The following is a 21,308-nucleotide window of genomic DNA, read 5'->3' on the forward strand; positions in this document are numbered from 1 at the left end:
ACAGCGAGACTCTGTCTCAAAAAAAAAAAAAAAAAAACATGCTAAAGCTACTCTTCTTGTGCTCTATAAATGGAATAGCAAAGCCTGGATGACAGCATATCTGGTAATTAGCATGGTTTACTGAATATTTTAAGCCCACTATTGACATTTACTGCTCAGAAAAAGAAGAAAAGATTCCTTTCAGAAAATTACCACCCACTGACAGTTCACCTGGTCACCCAAGGGCTCTGATGAAGATGTGCAAGGAGATGAATGTTATTTTCATGCCTGCTAACACAACATCCAGTCCATAGCCCATGGATCAAAGAGTAATTTTGACTTTCAAGTCCTATTACTTAAGAAATACATTGGCCGGGCACGGGGGCTCACGCCTGCAATCCCAGCACTTTGGGAGGCTGAGGCGGGCGGATCATGAGGTCAAGAGATCGAGACCATCCTGGCTAACATGGTGAAACACTGTCTCTACTAAAAGTACAAAAATTAGCTGGGCTGGGTGGCACACGCCTGTAGTCCCAGATACTTGGGAGGCTGAGGCAGGAGAATCGCTTGAACCTGGGAGGCGGAGGTTGCAGTGAGCCAAGATTGCGCTACTGTACTCCAGCCTGGGTGACAGAGCAAGACTCCATCTCAAAAAAAAAAAAAAAAAAAAAAAAAAGAGAAAGAAAGAAATACATTTTGTTGGGCCACAGCTGCCATTGATCTTGATTCCTCTAATGGATCTGGGCAAAGTAAATTGAAAGACTTTGGAAAGAATTAATCATTAATCATTCTAGATGCCATTAAGAACATTCATAGGAGAAGGCCAAAATATCCACATTAACAGGATTTGGGAGAAGTTGATTCCAACGCTCATAGTTGACTTTAGGGGGCTCAAGACTTCTGTGGAGGAAGTAACTGCAGATGTGGTAGACACAGCAAGAGAAGTACAGTTAGAAGTGGAGCCTGAAGATGTGACTGAATTGCTGCCATCTCACAATCAAACTTGAATGAAGGAGGTGTTGTTTCTTCTGAATGAGCCAAGAACGTCTTTTCTTGATGTGGATTCTACTCCTGATGAAGACGCTGTGGACATTGTTGAAATGACAACAGAGGATTTAGAATATTACATAACGCAGTTCATAAAGCAGTGGCATGGTTTGATAGGATTGATTCCAGTATTGAAGGAAGTTCTACTGTGGGTAAATGCTATCAAATAGTATCTCATGCTACAGAGAAATCTTTGGTGAAAGAGTCAATCGATGTAGCAAACTTCATCATTGTTTTATTTCAGGAAATTGCCACAGGCATTCCGATCTTCAGCAGCCACCACCCTGATCAGTCACCAGCCACAAAACTGAGGCAAGACCCTCCAGCAGCAAAAAGATGACTCACTGAAGGCTCAGGTGATCATTAGCATTTTTCAGTAATAAAGTATTTTACAAGACCAGTGCTCTAACCCATTAGCTATGGAGCCGTAATAAAGTATTTTAAAATTCCAGCGGGCACGGTGGCTCACGCCTATAATCCCAGCACTTTGGGAGGCTGAGGAGGGTGGATCACCTGAGGTCAACAGTTCCAGACCAGCCTGGCCAACATGGAGAAACCCCGTCTCTACTAAAAATACAAAAATTAGCCGGGCGTGGTAGCGGGGGCCTGTAATCCCAGCTATTCATTAGGCTGGGGCAGGAGAATCGCTTGAACTCATGAGACAGAGGTTGCAGTGAGCCGAGATCACGCTACTGTACTCCAGCCTGGGTGACACGGTGAAACTCTGTCTCAAAATAAATAAATAAATAAATAAGGTATATATGTTGTGCTGGGTGCAATGGTGGATGCCTGTAATCCTAGCACTTTGGGAGGTCAAGGCAGGTGGACTGCTTGAGCCCAGGAGTTTGAGACCAGCCTGAGCAACATAGTGAGACCCCATCTCTAAAAAAATACAAAAAATTAGCTGGGTGTGGTGACTCATGCCTGTACTCCCAGCTACTCAGGAGGCTGAGGTGGGAGGTTCGCTTGAGCCCTGAAGGCAGAGGTTGCAGTGAGCCGAGATTGTGCCACTGCACTCCAGCCTCGGCAACAGAGTGAGCCCTGTCATTAAGAAAAAAAAAACAAAAACAAAAAACGGCCGGGCGCAGTGGCTCATGCCTGTAATCCCAGCACTTTGGGAGGCCGAGATGGGCGGATCACGAGGTCAGGAGATCGAGACCATCCTGATGAACACGGTGAAACCCCATCTCTACTAAAAATACAAAAAATTAGCTGGGCGTGGCAAGCGCCTGTAGTCCCAGCTACTCAGGAGGCTGAGGCAGGAGAATGGCATGAACCCAGGAGGCGGAGCTTGCAGTGAGCCGAGATCGCGCCACTGCACTCCAGCCTGGGCGACAAAGCGAGACTCCGTCTCAAAAACAACAACGACAACAACAACATCAAGGCTGAACTGACCTTTAGCACCAAAGAGACCACTCTGTCTCTCCTCTCTCAGGTTTAACTTTCTCATAAAAATCTTACCCCCAGCCCATTTAAACTTAACTCACAATATATGCCTGGCACTATGCAAGACTCTGGAAATGTGAAGAGGAACAAAATAGCTATGGCTGACCCCTAGTTGGCCACAGTTTATAGTCTACCAGAAATAGTTATCAAAGTGTGGTCTGGGGACCTCGGAGGAGGGAGGGAGAGTCTTGGAGCCCTTTTGGGGCTGTGTGTGAAGCCCAAACTACATTCCTGTATTCATAATAATATAGCCAGTTCTCTTTCTTCATGGTAGTTATGTTCTATAAAGTTGCTGTGAATGCTGAATAAGTGAATACTGAATTATTACTCTTAAGGGAAATACAGGGTTAGGTTCCTAAAGCCTCTGGTCATTTTTGTCAACCAACCAATATGTAACTTTGTTTTCTGTGTATTTCTATTTAAAGATACCTTAACATGAGAGGATGGTGGCATGTATGCCATCTCCCATTCATGTTCCTACTTCCCTGGAAGGCTGAGATGATTTCTTATGCCTTCCAGGTTCTGATGAGATTAGGGCTTTATGCTGTGGCCCCCTCAGAATAGAGCTGCAGAATACTAAAGCCCTTAGCTGCAGCTAAGAATGAGCTTCTCGAAAGGGCGTCCCATGGCTTGCCTTGCAGTTATCTGACCCCTCTTGTTTTGGTGTTGTCCTTTTGGCGAGTAGGACAAAGACCATAGGAGCTGGCACCTTGAGCCACTCTTCCTTTTGCTGTTTACGTAAGTGCCAAACAGTCTGATCTAAAAGTAGCCTATTGTACCTTTCCAGTTCAACCAGGCAGGCCTTGTCCTTGCCCTCGTGTGTGCTCAACAGATAGGAAAGACCAAGAGGCAGGTATTAGATCAGCGTATTGCCTAGGCATTCTGCTCATTACTAGCCCATCTGACCCCTACATCTGCAGCCTGAAACCCAGTGATGAGAAAATTCTCCACGTTACAACCCTCATAAATGGCATTAATCTCTTCTAGAAGAAGATGGATTGCAAATGATTTTTAGATGTTCTTGTGGATAATACTTGCAGTATCTACACATTTAACGTTTGTTCATATTACCATCATTGCAGAACACGGGGGTAAAAAAGCTGCAAGTTGGAGAAGGAGTCTTTGCTTCTCCAAAGGAGACTTCTCTCCTCTTTTGCTCTCTCAGGAAAGAGGGGACTCTAAAGTAGTTCACTTACGGGTGGACCATGCAACATGGCTAAAAATGAGGCCTGCCCAGAGACCAAGGCTTTTCACAACTTCCTCTGTCATTCTGTGAAACTTAGTCTTAAACAGATCAGGGTTTTGCCTGGCTAAAAACTGTATTCTCTGCTTTATCTGAAGTGAAATGTATTTCTCCTGTTCCAGCCAGTGACCAATCCAACCATCTTATCCTGGAAAAAAAAAAATAAATTGTAAGCATCCTCAAGATGCATTCACTTTTGAAGTTTTATTATTTACTGGCTCACAAAGTAATAATGTACACTGTAAAAAAGTGTGCAAGGCCGGGCTTGTGGTGGCTCACGCCTGTAATCCCAGCACTTTGGGAGGCCAAGGTGGGTGGATCACGAGGTCAGGAGATCGAGACCATCCTGGCTAACATGGTGAAACCCTGACTCTACTAAAAATACAAAAATTAACAGGGCATGGTGGTGCGCACCTGTAGTCCCAGCCCAGCTACTCAGGAGGCTGAGGCAGGAGAATCACTTGAACCTGAGAAGCAGAGGTTACAGTGAGCCAAGACTGCGCCACTGCACTCCAGCCTGGCAACAGAGCGAGACTCCGTCTCAGAAAAACAAAACAAAAAAAAGTGCAAAATACAAAAAGTAGAAATAAGCACACAGAAAAATCAGTCTCGCATCTACAAGGAGGCAACAACTGTTAATATTCTAAGATACTTCCCTTAAGTCCTTTATGTATTTTTTTCCTTTACACAAGCACAACTCTATATGCGATCTTGTGCTTAGCCTTTTGATTCACATCATTTCATATTTCTCCATGATTTCACATTGTAAATATCATGTTGACTAACTGCATAGCGATTTGTGGATGCATCAAAATTTACCTAACTCTTCCTCAAACATGTGGCACGTAGGTTAAGAAGCTTGTCACTCTTGACACAAGCTATCTGAATGAGTGACAGACGGTACGGTGTGGTTAAAATAGCAGTGACTTTGCAGTCACATTTTTTGACCCATGTTTGAGATCTGGGTCAGCCACTTGTAACTTGTTTGTGTGACTTTAGGCAAACCACTTAATTTCTCTGAGCCTCAATTCCTTTCCCGGTCTATAAAATAGGACAGGTAACTTCTACTTCACTGAGTTGTTCTAAGTCAGGAGTGGACAGACTGTAGCTCAGCGGCCAATTCCAGGCCACTATCTGTTTTTGTAAAAAAAAGTCTCAAAGGCACACAGCCATCTCCATTCCTTTATACATCGTGTATGGCTGCTTTTGTACCACAAGGGCAAAGCAGAGAAGTTGTGACAGAGACATGGCCTGCAAAAATATCTGGCCCTCTATAGAAAAGATTTGATGACCCCTATTCTAAATAATGGACATGAAAGTAATTCTGTAGACAGAAAAAAGCCTAACCAAATGTGAAAGATTATTCATGGCAGAGCCTACAGTAGGTGCTCATTAAACATTTGTTCTAAGGATGTGTAGCTCAATGGAGAATTTTATTCACCAGAATCCCTGCAGAATGAGTTTGTGTTTGGGAGAAGCATGAAGGAGGAGGTGATTCAGAAGAGCATCAGGATGGGGTGAGAACCCTGTGCAGAGGGACAGAAAAGGAGATTTTTAACACCTGGGAAACTACAGGGACAAGGAGAACTGTGTGAAGATGTTTAGAAGCTTTCTGGATGATGCTCTGAATAAAACTCCTGTGCAGCCCAATTAAAGTAATCTACGGTAAACATCAACATGGTTCTTTAAGACTTTCAGAGCAAGACCAGTGTTTATTTAACTTCAACTCAATGTAGGGATTGGATCACAAGGAGTATAGCTTTCAAATAGATTATCAAATGGACAGAATAAAAATAACAGCTCAGGCTGGGCATGGCAGCTCACGCCTGTAATTCCAGCTCTTTGGGAGCCCAGGAGTTTGAGACCAACCTGGGCAACACAGTGAGACTTCATCTTTATATTTTAAAATAAGCTAATTAATTAAATAAAAATAAAAATGTCTCTGGGCATGGTGGCTCACGCCTCTAATCCCAGCACTTTGGGAGGTTGAGGCAGGCACATCACTTGAGGTCAGGAGTTTAAGACCAGCCTGGCCAACATGGTGAAACTCCATCTCTACTAAAAATACAAAAATTAGCTGGGCACAGTGGCATGTGCCTGTAGTCCCAGCTACTCAGGAGGCTGAGGCAGGAGAATCACTTGAACCCAGGAGGTGGAGGTTGCAATGAGCCAAGATAACGCGCCACTGCACTCCAGCCTGGGCAACAGAGCAAGACCTCCGTTTAAAAAAAGAAAAAAAAAATCAGCCCTAATATTGAATTTATAATACAAAATTTTAATTATTAGCACTCTCCCATAAAGCACAATGAAGAACATCTTATTTAATAAAAAGAGGATAATATTTCACTGAGCAAGCTGGGCACAGTGGCTCATGCCTGTAATCTCAGCCCTTTGGGAGGCCAAGGAGGGCAGATTGCTTGAGCTCAGGAACCTGAGCAACATGGCAAAACCTCATCTCTACAAAAAATACAAAAATTAACCGGGCATGATGGTGGGCTCCTTTAATCCCGGTTACTCAGGAGGCTGAAGCACGAGAATTACTTCAAACCGGGAGGTGGAGGTTGCTGAGCTGAGATCGTGCCATTGCGCTCCAGCCTGGGCGACAGAGCAAGACTCTGTCTTAAAAAAACAAAAAACAGGCTGAGCAAGGTGGCTCATGCCTGTAATCCCAGCACTTTGGGAGGCTGAGGTGGGAGGATCACCTGAGGTCAGGAGTTCGAGACCAGCCTGGCCAACATGGCGAAACCCTGTCTCTACTAAAAATACGAAAATTAGCTGGGGTGGTGGTGCACGCCTGTGATCCCAGCTACTCGGGAGGCTGAGGCTGGAGAATCACTTGAACCTGGGAGGCGGGGGTTGCAGTGAGCTGAGATCGTGCCACTCTACTCCAGTCTGGGTGACAGAGTGAGACTCTGTCTCAAAAAAATAAGCAAAAATAAATAAATAAAAACAAAAAACAATTTTAAAAAATGGTAGTAAGGTCAGACTTTTGATCATATATTTTTTTGAGTTCCCTAGTGCTATTCTGCCAATTTTTTCTATTGGACAGCTTTTTCTCCCCCATTGCTGATTTGTAAGCTCTCAAGTGAGGTCCTATAGGCAGTCTATGGACAGTATATTAAATACTGGATATTTTTGTTTATTTATTTATTGAGACAGTGTCTTGCCGTGTGGCCCAGGCTGCAGAGCAGTGGCAAGATCACAGTTCATTGCAGCCTCAAACTCCTGGACTCAAAGCAGTCCTCCCAGTTCAGCCTCCTGAGCAGCTGGGACTATAAGCATGTGCCACCAAGACCAGCTAATTAAAAAAAAATTCTTTTTGTAGAGATGGGTGTCTAACTATGTTGCCCAGGCTGGTCTTGAATTCCTGGCCTCAAGTGATCCACCTGCCTTGGCCTTCCAAAGTGCTGGGACTATAGGTGTGAGCCACCATGCCTGGATATTTTTATTGGGAGGAGGGGGTGTCTGTCAAGATTAACCAAGAGGAAGTGGAAAAGCATAACAATCATCCATGAAAACTGGCCAAGTGTTGCACACTTTTAGTTCCAGCTACTTGGGAGGCTGAGGCAGGAGGATCACTTGAGTCCAGGTCTAGCCTGGACAATACAGCAAGACCCCACCTCTAAAAAATACTATCCATGGATCCACTCCTTTATCTGCCTGAAAAAAGAAGGTCCTGCCCTGGCACACTTAGAAGTGCTCCCTCCTGCCTCTCTATAAAGATGGAGGAAGCAGAGAAGACAACTTTTTTTTTTTTTTTTTTTTTTTAACAGAGTTTTTAGTTAAGAGAGAAAAAAGAGCAGACTGGATGTGAGGAAACAGATGGGAACAAAGAGCAGAGATTTAACAAAAAATGTTGTTGAGGGTTATGTATACCTTTAACATATTTGAAAAATATAAGGGCCAGGAGTGGTGGCTCATGCCTGTAATCCCAGCACTCTGGGAGGCCAAGGCGGGTGGATCACCTGAGGTCAACAGTTCAACACCAGCCTGGCCAACATGGCAAAACCCCGTCTCTACTAAAAAATACAAAAACTAGCTGGGCGTGGTGGCACACACCTGTAATCCCAGCTACTCGGGAGGCTGAGGCTGGAGAATCGCTTGAACCCTGGAGGCGAAGGTTGTAGTGAGCTGAGATTGTGCCACTGCACTCCAGGCTGGGCGACAAGAGCAAGACACTGTCTCAAGAAGAAAAAAAAATAAAGAAAAATATAAGAAAAAAATGAGTTATTTTAGCATGGTGGCTCACACCTGTATTCCCAGCACTTTGGGAGGCCGAGGTGAGAGGATTGCTTGAACCCAGGAGTTCGAGATCGGCCTGAGCAACATAGTGAGACCCAGTCTCTTTCAAATAAAATAAAATAAAATAAAGTAGACTTCAGACCATGGTTGACTTCAAAATCTATAAACATACACTGGTTAACTAAGAATTTCTGTGCCTGTGGGGGATACCTTTTAGTATAGTTTCTCTTAAGTGGAATGTGAAGTTGTGTGGTAGATAAGGCTAGGCTGTTCCTGTGGTCAAATGAGCATTTACCAGTGAAATGGAGAGTTGTTTGATAAGTAGATCATCGGTCAGTATCCCTTGCTACCAATCTGGCTGTGAGAGTCCCTAAGCACCAAAAGCAAGATAAGAGCAAGACTCCATCTCAAAAAAAGAAAAGAAAAAAAAAGTTTAGAATTATGTATGTGTGAAAACAATGTGAAAAAAGACTTTTGTAGATTTTTGAACTACAAAAAAGACTTTTGTAGATTTTAAGAAACTCAGAAGAAAACTTTTTCTAGTGGAAAGTAAAATTATTGGATGGAATGGGAAATCCAAAACAGGGAAGTAACACTCAGACGCTGACTGACCACCTACTTTCGAGCTACTGTCCAGGAATATGAGAAGAATTCAGAGCCACATTTTTTTCTTCCTTTTCAGAGAGGTGGGGCTTAAGATTTAGTCTGGAATTCAGATGCCTATTGGTGACTGCTCCGTGGCAGCTAAACCAAGAAAACAGCTGCTCTGCTCATTATTTCAAACCACACTAGGGTACAGAGCTTGTGCTTCGGGATGGAAACCTATGGTTATCCGCAGAGGGAGTCATGCTTTCAAGGACCTCATGTAAGTAATTCGGAATTCAATAGAGCTTTATTATTGAAATTGCAATCAGAAAAAAAGGGGGGGAAAAGGAAAATTACAAAGAGGAAGAGGAAAGCTTTGGTTTTAAATCTATCAAATCCATCATTTTTAAAGACTTTTTTACTGCTAACTCAGTTTAGTCATTCTGTGGCTGCTACTTGCTTCTTAGTTACTGTGCCAAAATTCAGGGTCTTTCTGCGTCTCCAAACTGAAAGCTGAAATTGAACTCTTTTCTCCAGATTCCTGGCACTTTCATCAGATAAAGTGGGGTTCCTTTTACTTTTTGAGATCTCTGTTTCATAAATACAGTTTATTTCCAAAACATGCAATGTTTAACTATTTTGTTTCCTTCCCTTTTGAAACATGGCATGTAGAGCTGCCTGATTTGTACTTCTTTTCCCTCAGTTATTTAACTATTGACTGATCACATGATTGGGGTGGGTGCATTTACTCCAAGTTAATTAGTATCTAAGTCAAATAAAAAGGAAATTATCATGTTTATCAATATATAAATGCGACATATAGTGTGCTATACTATAGTGTAGTTTATTACACCTAATTTTTCATTGAGGCATATGGAAATCCAAATGTTTTAGGAAATCATCATCACAGTTCAATTAGGTGATTAAAATATATATTCAATTTAAAGATCATCTATAGTTAAGGAATGGCTTATACAAACGTGTGTGTGTGTGTGTTTAAAGACAGGATCTTGCTCTGTCACCCAGGCTGGATTGTAGTGGCATAATCATAGCTCACTGCAGCTTTCAACTCCTGGGCTCAAGGGATCCTCCTGCCTCAGCCTCCCAAGTAGCCAGGACTACAGACACAGACTACCATACCCGGCAAACTTTTAAATTTTTTGTAGAGACAAGGTCTTGCTACGCTGCCCAGGCTGATCTCGAACTCCTGGGCTCAAGTGATGCTCCTGGCTTGGCCTTTCAAAGTGCTGAGATTACAGGCGTTGAGCCCCTGTACCTGGCCTTATAAAAACTTTTCAATCAGATGATATTATTCCTGCAATTATTGCCAACACAGTTTACTCCTAGCTGTATCACCAATGCATACTTTCTATTTGCCTTCTTCAATGAGAATTTATTATTTTTATTTTTTATTAGCACACTTAAATTGAAATTCAAGGTCAGACTTTCTGAGCTTCTAGCTGGAACTTGTAAGTTTTTTTCCTCGTGTCATCAATAAAATCTGCTTAGAAATGGTTGTTTCTAGTTATGAAAGTAATAGTTGTTCTACTCATCTCTCCATCCATTTTTTTTGTATAACTGACTTTAAAAATATGACCTGAAATAATCATTTCATTCATTTGCCTAATGTTTGGTGGTTTCTATGGCCACACAAGCTCTGAAATACTCTATATGGCCTTTAAGTTATCTTCCAAGTTACTCTGCCACTTAATAATTCAATTATCTTTTCCAATATTCCTCAGTAAAACCTTTCTCCTGTCAGGCTGGTCTCCCCTGTATGTTATTCTCATGCCCATTTTATTGTCTTCAATCACATCATGTTCTCTCTTCCAGGAAATACTCTTTTAAAATGTAAAACTGATAGGGTTTTGTGGCACACTGAATGTGAGACAGAAAGGAGGTGCAGAGGTCAAGAATGCCTCCTAAGATCCTAGTAGGTGATAATACTATTCACTGAGAATGAGGACGGAAGAGAAAGCCCAGGTTTATAAGGAAGAAGAAAGCTCAATTTTGGACAAGCGGATTTGAAGTGCTTGTAGAACACATCCAAATAAAGATGTCCTATAAGTAGTTGAATATTTGGGTTTGGACCGAGAAGACTGGGATAGAAATTCACATCTAGGAATCATTTTAAATGATTGTGAAACCGGCCGGGTGCGGTGGCTCACGCCTGTAATCTCAGCACTTTGGGAGGCCGAGTCCGGCGGATCACGAGGTCAGGAGATCAAGACCATCCTGGCTAACACAGTGAAACCCCGTCTCTACTAAAAATACAAAAAAAATTAGCCGGGCATGATGGCGGGTGCCTGTAGTCCCAGCTACGCGGGAGGCTGAGGCAGGAGAATGGCGTGAACCCGGGAGGCGGAGCTTGCAGTGAAGCAAGATCGCGCCAGGGCACTCCAGCCTGGGCGACAGAGCGAGACTCCGTCTCAAGAGGAAAAAAAAAAAAAAAAAAGAATGTGAAACCATGCAAGTGGTTGAAGTCATGCTGGAGATACACTAAAATGAGATATAAGGAAGACTACAGAATTCTAGAAAATACTTTTATTTAGGAGTTTGAGAAAGTATGAGTCAGAGAAGTTGGAAGTAGGCAGGAAATCAGGTGTCTTGCAAGCCCAGGATGTAAAATATCTCAAGAATAAGGCAGTGACCAACAGTGTGAAAAAGAAGGGGTTAAGAGAAGAGAAGCCAGAGGGCAGAGAAGACTAGGTACATGGGCAGCTGGAAAAAGAGGGTACGTGGCCAGGAAAGCACCGCTAAATATTTAACAAAGGTGTAAGAGCCTGACACAATGGCTCACATCTCTAACCCCAGCACTTCAGTAGGTTGAGGCAGGAGGATTGCTTGAGGCCAGGAGTTCAAGATCAGCCTGGGCAACATAGTGAGACCCTAGTTCTAAAAAAATTACAAAAATTAGCCGGACATGGTGGCACATGCCTGTAGTCCTAGCTACTCAGGTGGCTGAGGGGAGAGAATAGCTTGAACCTAGGAAGTTGAGGCTGCAGTGAGCCATGATCCTGCCACTGCACTCCAGCCTGGGTGATAGAGTAAGACCCTGTCTCACACACACACACACACACAGTACCATAGACCGAAGCACCTGGGTTTCCGCAGAATTTTATGCCCCATTAAATTTAGTGATGTCTAACAGTCATTCAGTTGTCTAAGATTTAGACAGCTATTATGTGAAAAATATCATTAAAGAGTTCCAAATTGGCCGGACGCGATGGCTCACACCTGTAATCCCAGCACTTTGGGGGGCCGAGGCGGGTGGATCGACATCAGGAGTTCAAGACCAGCCTGGCCAAGATGGTGAGACGCTGTCTCTACCAAAACTACAAAAGTTAGCCAGGTGCGGTGGCAGGTGCCTGTAATTCCAGCTACTCGGGAGGCTGAGGCAGGAGAATCACCTGAACCTAAGCCGAAATCACACCATTGCGCTCCAGCCTGGGCAACAGAGTGAGACTCTGTCTCAAAAAAAAAAAAAAAAAAAAGAGTTCCAAATTGGCCAAGAGTGACAGTAGAACAGAGTCAGGGGCAGAAAAATCTGGTGAAACAGGTAGGGTAAGAAATGTCATTGGGTGCTTTGGGCTAAGAGTAAACAGTGTATTTCAAAACACGTAAAGTTTATGGAGTGTGGCCAGGCGCAGTGGCTCATGCCTGTAATCCTAGCACTTTGGGAGGCTGAGGTGGGTGGATCATCTGAGATCAGGAGTTCGAGACCAGCCTGGCCAACATGTCGAAACCCCGTCTCTACTAAAAATACAAAAATTAGCTGGGTGTGGTGGCGGGTGCCTGTAGTCCCAGCTATTTGGGAGGCTGAGGCAGAAGAATTGCTTGAACCCAGGAGGCGGAGGTTGCAGTGAGCCGAGATCGCACCACTGCACTCTGCCTGAGCCACAGAGTGAGACCTTGTCTCAAAAAAAAAAAAAAAAATTTATGGAGTGCATAATGTCTAGCACAAATTTGTGTCTCCAATGTATATCTTCCTCCAGATCCTCAATCTCATGGAAATGTTCTGTAGGTGCTACAAATTCAACATATCCAAAATTAAAGCTCATTATCTTCTCACCTACTCCAGCCCATCTCCAAATCTGCTTCTCTAAGTGCAGTGGTGCAATCTTGGCTCACTGCAACCTCCACCTCCTGCACTCAAGCAATTCTCCTGCCTCAGCCTCCTGAGTAGCTGGGACTACAGGTGCACGCCACCATGCCCAGCTTTTTTTTTTTTTTTTTTTTTTTTTGTATTTTTACTAGATGAGGTTTCACCACCACGTTGGCCAGGCTGGTCTTGAACTCCTGACCTCAGGTGATCTACCCGCCTTGGCCTCCCAAAGTGCTGGGCTTACAGATGTGAGCCACTGGGTCCGGCCCCTTCTCCACATTCTTATGATTCCAATCCTCTCATTCTCTATTTCCATTATTACCACTTTAGTTGAGGTCCTGAAATATTATTCCTAACTGGTTTCCCTTCTTCCAGTCCTTCCTCCTCTTCCCAATCCATCTTCTGTAGTTTTTTTTTTTTTTGAGGCGGAGTCTCGCTCTGTCGCCCAGGCTGGAGTGCAATGGCGCGATCTTGGCTCACTGCAAGCTCCGCCTCCCGGGTTCACACCATTCTCCTGCCTCAGCCTCCCTAGTAGCTGGGACTACAGGGGCCCACCACCACGCCCAGATAATTTTTTGTATTTTTAGTAGAGACAGGGTTTCACTGTGTTAGCCAGGATGGTCTCGATCTCCTGAACTCGTGATCCACCTGCCTCGGCCTCCCAAAGTGCTGGGATTACAGGCTTGAGCCACCACACCCAGCCATCTTCTGTAGCTCTAATTAAGCAAATCTGATCATGCCATTTCCCTAATTAAAAACTCTCCCGATTATAGTGAGGGAAAGTCTAACCTCCTTAGCATAACATCATGCAAGGCCCTTGCTGAACTGACCTTGCTCACATCTTGTCTGCATCTCCCAGTTACTTTCTGCCTCCACACATCTATCTCATAAGACCGCCAAATTTCCCACCTTGTTTTTAAATTCACCATGCTGTTTTATGCTTGACTTATTATAAAGATTGAGCAAGAGTGTTGTGTTACTACTATCATGAGCCTAGATGGTGGAGGATGACCGGTGCAGGCAGTTGAGTAGAAGCAATTTGGCCTAGCCAGAGAGAAAAGAACAAGGATGGCTAGGAATCTTTGGTAGAAGATGTGATCCTCCTTTGACTGAATGTTTATTGACTGTGTTTCTCACATAAGGTATGATTCAAGGAACTATGAGGGAGACAAGCATACCAAACAGGGCTAACTTCAAGGAATTTATGATCTGATTTTAAAAACATAGGTCATATATAGTGAGGTGACTAATATGACTGATTTTTCTCGGGTTCCTTATAATACATCAGATGTCTAATATTACAGTCACAAACATATACATTCAAAGATACCAGGTAATTCATCATAAGTATAACTAATAATAAGTTTGAGGTCAGGCATGGTGGCTCACGCCTGTAATCCCAGCACTTTGGGAGGCCGAGGCAGGCAGATCACCTGAGGTCAGGAGTTCGAGACTAGCCTAGACAACATGGTGAAACCCCGTCTCTAGTAAAAATACAGAAATTAGCCAGGTGTGATGGCAGGCGCCTGTAGTCCCAGCTACTTGGGAGGCTGAGGCAGGAGAATCGCTTGAACCCGGGAGGTGGAGGTTTCAGTGAGCTGAGATCGTGCCACTGCACTCCAGCCTGGGCAACAGAGCAAGACTCGGTCTCAAAACAAAATGAAACAAAAAGTTTGAGATGAGTAAAGACAAGTGCTCCAAGAATTCAGAGAAGGAACAGATTATTTTGGGATAGGGTGTTCATATTAGGTTTCACAATAGAGATGGCGTTTGAAACCTGATTGGGTGTAAGCAGCAGACAAGGAAGAGCCTTCTAACTTTGAGGAATGATACAAAGGTAGAGAAAGAACTCTTTGGGGCAGAAGGATCCAGGAGGGGAATAATGTTGGTAAGATCAGCAAAAGGTCAGGACCCTTAAATTGTGGAGGACCTTAAATGACAAACTTGTTCCCCTAGGCATACTTTATCTAGCAGGGAATGGGGGACCACTGAAGTTTTTCTTAAAGACTTAACGAGATGAAAGCAGCCTTTTAAGAAGATTTAATCAGGCAATAATGTGCAAGATAGATGAAAGGAGCGAGGGAATGCAGGCAGGAAGGACAAGAAGAAATAGAGTAATCCAGGTCTTTCTTAATTCCACTTATTTATTTTATTATTAAGAGATGGGGCCTTACAATGTTGCCCAGGCTGGACTCAAACTCCTGGGCTCAAGAAATCCTCCTGTCAGGCCGGGCATGGTGGCTCACACCTGTAATCCCAGCACTTTGGGAGGCTGAGGTGGGCGGATCACGAGGTCAGGAGATCAAGACCATCCTGGCTAACATGGTGAAACCCCGTCTCTACTAAAAATACAAAAAATTAGCCGGGCGCGGTGGCGGGCGCCTGTAGTCCCAGCTACTCGGGAGGCTGAGGTAGGAGAATGGTGTGAACCCAGGAGGCGGAGCTTGCAGTGAGCCGAGATTGCGCCACTGCAGTCCGGCCTGGGCGAAAGAGTGAGACTCCGTCTCAAAAAAAAAAAAAAAAAAAAAAAGAAAGAAAGAAATCCTCCTGTCTCAGCCTCCCAAGTAGGGATTACAGGCGTGCATGCACTACTGCACCCAGGTTAATAGTGGGCTTTGATGCCCAATTTTCTTGATTCTAAAACACTATTGATATAATAGTTTTTATAATAAAAAACTCTACATTAAATATTTACATTGATTATAAATATTGATTTTAGGTATATAAAATCATTAAACATCTCAGAATTAAGGAAATAAGATGATAAGATCTGAACTAAGGCCAGGTGCAGTGGCTTATGTCTGTAATACCAACACTTTGGAAGGCAGAGGCAGGAGGATCACTTGAGGCCAGGAGTTCGAGACCAGCCTGGGCAACAAAGCAAAACCCTGTCTCTACAAAAGTTTTGATAAATTAGCTAGGCATGGTGGCATGTGCTTTAAGTCCCAGCTACTTGGGAGGCTGGGGTCACAGGATCGCTTGAGCCCAGGAGTTTGAGGCTGCAGTGAGCCACAACCATACCACTGCACTACAAGCTGGGCTAGAGAGCAAGACCCTGTCTCTAAGAAAACCCAACAACCGGCCAGGCGCGGTGGCTCATGCCTATAATCCCAACACTTTGGGAGGCCAAGATGGGAGGATCACCTGAGGTCAGGAGTTCAAGACCAGCCTGGCCAATATGGTGAAACCCCGTCTCTACTAAAAATACAAAAATTAGCTGGGTGTGGTGGTGGGCGCCTGTAATCCCAGATACTCAGGAAGCTGAGGCAGGAGAATCGCTTGAACCTGGGAAGCAGAGGTTGCAGTGAGCTAAGATCACACCACTGCACTCCAGCCTGGGCGACAGAGTGAGACTCCGTCTCAGAAAAAAAAAAAAAAGAAAGAAGAAAGAAAACCCAACAACATAACTGAGATAACATTTTGAATTATTTGAAAGATTGAATGTTAAAGTCAGAGAGAGCGAAGATTAAAATATGACTCCATGATTTTGAGTCTGAATGAAAGTGTCAAGTTAGTACCATTAAAAGAAATAGCAAAGTCAACAGGATAAAATGAACTTTCATATATTGAGTTTGAAGTGAGGAACTATCTAGTAGGCAATTGAACATAGGGGCCTCAAGCTGGGAAGAAAGGCCAGGCTGGAGTATGTATCCTAGGAATTACCTACATGGAAGTGATAATGGAAGGCTTGAGAGTGAGCCAATTTCTGAAAGAATGAGTACGCAGAGGGGCAGGGGCAGGAGCTAATCATAAGAGAGTGTTCATGTTAAGGGGCAAGAGGAGGAGTAGGGACAAAAAACAAATAATTTGAAAGGTAGAATTATATTCATTCCAGAATAGGGGCATGAAAAACATGAGGAGAGAGAGAGGTTGAGGCCTTATGTTCATGCTTAGGCTTTTTTTTTTTTTTTTTTGAGACAGAGTCTCGCTCTGTTGCCCAGGCTGGAGTGCAGTGGCAAGAACTTGGCTCACTGCAACCTCCGACTTCCAGGTTCAAGCGATTCTCCTGTCTCAGCCTCCCAAGTAGCTGGGATTACAGGCACACAGCACCACACCCAGCTAATTTTTATATTTTTAGTAGAGATAGGGTTTCGCCATGTTGGCCAGGCTGGTCTTGAACTCCTGACCTCAGGTAATCCACCCACTTTGGCCTCCCAAAGTGCTGGGATTATAGGTATGAGCCACCACGCCCGGCCTGTGGGCTATTCTTCAGTTCCAGGAGTTCTGGACCAGTACCTTGGCTGTTTCCTTAGCTTATGTTGGGAAATAATAAAATTTCCCCAGAAGCGTGTTACTGATATTCAGCGCTGTTGATCTTAGCTAGTTCCTTTAAAGTCCAGAAGAACATACTTCCCACATAACTTTGTTTGTTTTTGAGATGGGGGTCTCACTCTGTCCCCCAGGCTGAGATGCAGTGGCATGATCATGGCTCACTGCAGCCTCAGCCTCCCAGGCTCAGGTGATCCTCCCACCTCAGCCTCCCGAGTAGCTAGTTACTCCAGGTGCATGCCACGATACCCAGCTAATTTTCTGTATTTTTTGTAGACATTGGGTTTCACCATATTGCCCATGCTGGTCTTGAACTCCTGGGCTAAAGCAATCCACCCGACTCAGCCTCCTAAAGTGCTGGGATTATAGGTATGAACCACCACACCCGGCTTCCCACATAACTTTTAATGAGAAGTTTAGAGCATAATTGTGTTGATCCAACATTTTATAAGAGAGTCAAAGTTAAAGGCAAACTAGTTTTTAACACATTTCCAGTTCTTCTGGAATGGCTGTGCCAATTAAACTTTCTGAATTTCTATTAGTCAGGGATGATTGAGCATTCTCTGACTCACTTCATTTCCCAAGCAGCCAAATAAGAAATAATTTATTAGTTTACAATATGATACTTTTTTTTTGAGATGGGGTCTCACTCTGTTGCCCAGGCTGGAGTGCAGTGGTGTGATCATGACTCACTGCGGCCTGGACCTCCCAGGCTCAGGCGATCCTCCCCCTTCAGCTTCCTGGGTAGCTGGGACTACAGGCAAGCACCACCATGCCCAGCTAAATTTTTAAAATATTTTTTGTAGAGACAGGGTCTTGCCATGTTGCCTAGGCTGGTCTCGAACTCCTAGACTCAAATGATCACAAAAGTGTTGGGAAGACAGGCGTGAGCCACTGCACTCAGCCTGGTTTACAGTATGATACTTTCAATTAGCAATAATCGCACCTTGGATAAACCTCATTGGCTACGATACTGCCACTGCACAAAGCTACAGTATGATACTTTCATAGCCCATAAAGAAAAAAAAATATATGTAATGTTCATATATATATATATTTTGTTTCTTTGTTTGTTTGTTTGAGACAGAGTCTCACTCTGTCACCCAGGCTGGAGTGCAGTGGTGTGATCTCAGCTCACTGCAACCTCTGCCTCCTGCATTCAAGCGATTCTCATGCATAAGCTTCCCGAGTAGCTAGGATTACAGGCACCTGCCACCACGCCTGACTAATTTTTGTATTTTAGTAGAGATGGGCTTTCACCATGTTGGCCAGGCTGGTCTCAAACTCCTGACCTCAGGTGATCCACCTGCCTCGGCCTCCCAAAGTGTTGGGATTACAGGCATGAGCCACCGCACTCAGCCAAAAAATATATTTTAAAATCCTGAGAAAAGGCAATATTTCACAAAAACAAAGTCATTATGTTAATTTGTACCTTTCTTCTATGATTGGCAAAGGAGCATAGGGATGGCTCACCACCACAGGTGCTCTAAAAAGCTGACTGGTCGGCATGATAAACTGATTCGTAATTGGGGCTACAAATAGTGATTAAATGGTCCTGAAATATAAATTTCAAAAAGATTATCTTCCAGTTATAAGTATCTTAATCAGTACATTTGTAAGTATCTTTCAATGTTATGCTCTTGCAAAGCTTAAGCTGATAAAGTTTAGGATATTGCTGAATTATTTTCAGCCAATATAATCTCTTTTTTTGAGACTGAGTCTCACTCTGTTGCCCAGGCTGCAATGCAGTGGCACGATCTCAGCTCACTGTAACCTTCGCCTCCCAGGTTCAAGCAATTATCCTGCCTCAGCCTCCCGAGTAGCTGAGATTACAGGCGGGGGCCACCACCCGGTTAATTTTTGTTTTTTTTTTTTTTTTGAGACGGAGTCTCACTCTGTCACCCAGGCTGGCGCCATCTCGGCTCACTGCAAGCTCCGCCTCCCGGGTTCACCCCATTCTCCTGCCTCAGCCTCCTGAGTAGCTGGGACTACAGGCGCCCGCCACCACGCCCGGCTAATTTTTTGTACTTTTAGTAGAGACGGGGTTTCACTGTGTTAGCCAGGATGGTCTTGATCTCCTGACCTTGTGATCCGCCTGCCTCGGCCTCCCAAAGTGCTGGGATTACAGGCGTGAGCCACCGCACCCAGCCTAATTTTTGTATTTTTAGTAGAGACGGGATTTCACCGTGTTGACCAGGCTGGTCTCAAAGTCCTGACCTCAGGTGATCCACCTGCCTCGGCCTCCCAAACTGCTGGGATTACAGGCATGAGCCACTACTCCTGGCCTCAGCCAATATAATCTTAATCCTTACATGCTTTTCCTGGGAGAAAAGAATTGCTTTCCCCATGTAGTGTAGCCTCATAAGGCTATTCTGCAACAGGAGCAATTTTCTTTTCTGGGGAGGCTATAAACAATCTGGCGTATGCAGTGATATCTGGTTTGTAAGGTGTGTTTTACCTCTGTATACTCTAGAGTAGGGGGTCCCCAACCCCTGGGCCATGGACTGGTACTGGCCAGTGTCTTGTTAAGAACTGGGCCGCAGGCCAGGTCGGGCGCGGTGGCTTATGCCTGTAATCGCAACACTTTGGGAGGCTGAGGTGGGTGGATCACTTGAGGTCAGGAGTTCTCGACCAGCCTGGCCAACATGATGAAACCCCGTCTCTACTAAAAATACAAAAATTAGCCAGACCGCATGCCTGTAATCCCAGCTACTCGGAAGGCTGAGGCAGGAGAATCACTTGAACTCGGGAGGTGGAGCTTACAGTGAGCCAAGAAGCCAAGATTGCGCCACTGCACTCCAGCCTGGGTGACAGAGTGAGACTCCGTCTCAAAAAAAATAAAAATAAAAATAAAAAAATAACTGGGCCGCATAATAGGAGATAAGTGGCAGGCAAGCAAGCATTACCGTCTACATTCCTCCTCCTGTCAGAACAGTGGTGGCATCAGATTCTCATAGAAGCACGAATCCTATTGTGAACTGCGCATGCTAGGGACCTAGGTTGAACGCTCCTTATGAGAATTTAATGCCTGATGATCTCAGGTGGAACAGTTTCATCCTGAAACCATCCCCACCCCCACTTCCCATGGAAAAATTGTCTTCCAGGAAACCAGTCCCTGGTGCCAAAAAGACTGGGGACCGCTGCCCTAGAGACTCTGGTAATTAAAAGTGTTGTGGCTGAGATACAGTATGGGGTGAGATACTTACCAGCTAGGGAAAGATATTTACTAAACAGGAATATCCAGCTTAATACGGTGATGAATTGCTCAGTTTATTCCACCTCTTGTTGATTTCTTCATGATATTGGCTTAGGGCAGAGATGGCACATACATGGCAACATCCTTGACTCCCTTCCATCTCCCTAGAAAACAACATGGCAGACATAACAATGTTACCGGGGGTCCTTGCTCCCAGAGCTCCCAACATGGTGGTGGGTCGCTTCCAAGATGGCAGCAAGCCTCTCGTTCTCTGACCTGGGGTTCTTGGCCCCACGGATTCCAAGGAATGGAATCTTGGGCCATGCGGTGAATGTTATAGCTCTATTGGAAGACGTGGGTCATGGAAGAGAACCGTGGAACCCAGCGACTAGTGTTCATCTCAATTAGGACGAACCCAGGCACTTGCCGTGCAGGAACAACGGCAAGCCTTCAGCCCGATCGGGAGCAGCAGTGGGCGCCTCGCTGGATCAGGAGCACAGCAGACACCCTGCCAGATCCGGAGGGGTGGAAGTCAGCGGCGGGTCTGCGACTGCGGCAAACAGCAGTGGTGGACAACGAGCGAAAGCTTAGCTCGAGCGGTAACAAACACGGTACAAACACGGACCAGAAGAGTATGCAGTTACAAGATTTAATAGAGTGAAAACACAGCTCCCATACAAAGGGAGGGGAACCAAAGAGGGTAGCCGTTGCCGGCTGGAATGCCTGGCTTTATATCCTGATCATTGTCCCTCCCACTGTGCTCTCAGGCAATAGATGATTGGTTATTTCTTTACCTCCTGTTTTTGTCTGATTGGCATTTTAGTGAGCTCTCTTTACTACCTGATTGGTCGGGTGTGAGCTAAGTTGCAAGCCCCATGTTTAAAGGTGGATGCAGTCACCTTCCTAACTAGGCCTAGGGATTCTTAGTCGGCCTAGGAAATCCAGCTAGTCCTGTCTCTCAACAGCACATACTCTTTTCCAGTAAACTCTAGCCCCAGAGTCATTTTTGACACAGTTCTCCAGGCAGCCACCATCAATCGGTTGGAAGTGGGGATCGAAATAAGGTTGGGGATTCTCCCTGGCTCACAGTTTTACTGTTAGTATCTTCTGAATGCAAGGAACAGGGCATCTTTTTTAAAAAGAGGATTTAGGCCGGGCACGGTGGCTCATGCCTGTAATCCTAGCATTTTGGTAGG

The 21,308-nt window shown here is 44.6% G+C and overlaps 2 protein-coding genes and 1 non-coding gene across 7 annotated transcripts in view; 1 reads left to right on the forward strand and 2 right to left on the reverse strand.

Moving 5' to 3' along the window:
* CLTA (clathrin light chain A) overlaps positions 1-21,308 on the reverse strand; it is a 113,616-nt gene that overhangs the window by 19,087 nt on the left and 73,221 nt on the right. For 3 of the 4 annotated variants that reach the window (XR_010148937.1, XR_008537027.2, XR_010148938.1), the window contains exon 5: positions 20,123-20,276. Coding sequence is in view for 1 of the 4 variants with exons in the window: in XM_063788601.1 (XP_063644671.1) it covers positions 20,162-20,276 (115 nt within the window). In the remaining 3 variants the exon portion in view is untranslated. Of the gene's footprint in view, positions 1-764; positions 1,063-20,122; positions 20,277-21,308 lie in introns of those variants that run through there. The other variant, XM_063788601.1, reaches the window with a different exon arrangement.
* The window catches only part of GNE (glucosamine (UDP-N-acetyl)-2-epimerase/N-acetylmannosamine kinase), a 62,225-nt gene continuing 49,650 nt past the window's right edge, over positions 8,734-21,308 (forward strand). The window contains exon 1 of one of the 2 annotated variants that reach the window (XM_003312073.5): positions 8,734-8,822. In XM_003312073.5, the coding sequence (XP_003312121.1) occupies positions 8,772-8,822 (51 nt within the window). In that variant the 5' untranslated portion in view covers positions 8,734-8,771. The remainder of the gene's footprint in view (positions 8,823-21,308) is intronic. The other variant, XM_063788600.1, reaches the window with a different exon arrangement.
* LOC112204508 (U4 spliceosomal RNA) lies at positions 17,768-17,907 on the reverse strand. Its single transcript, XR_002938141.1, has one exon. It is a non-coding gene; the product is annotated as a U4 spliceosomal RNA (small nuclear RNA).

The sequence above is a fragment of the Pan troglodytes genome, chromosome 11, assembly GCF_028858775.2.
Source record: "Pan troglodytes isolate AG18354 chromosome 11, NHGRI_mPanTro3-v2.0_pri, whole genome shotgun sequence".
Taxonomy (NCBI): domain Eukaryota; kingdom Metazoa; phylum Chordata; class Mammalia; order Primates; family Hominidae; genus Pan; species Pan troglodytes.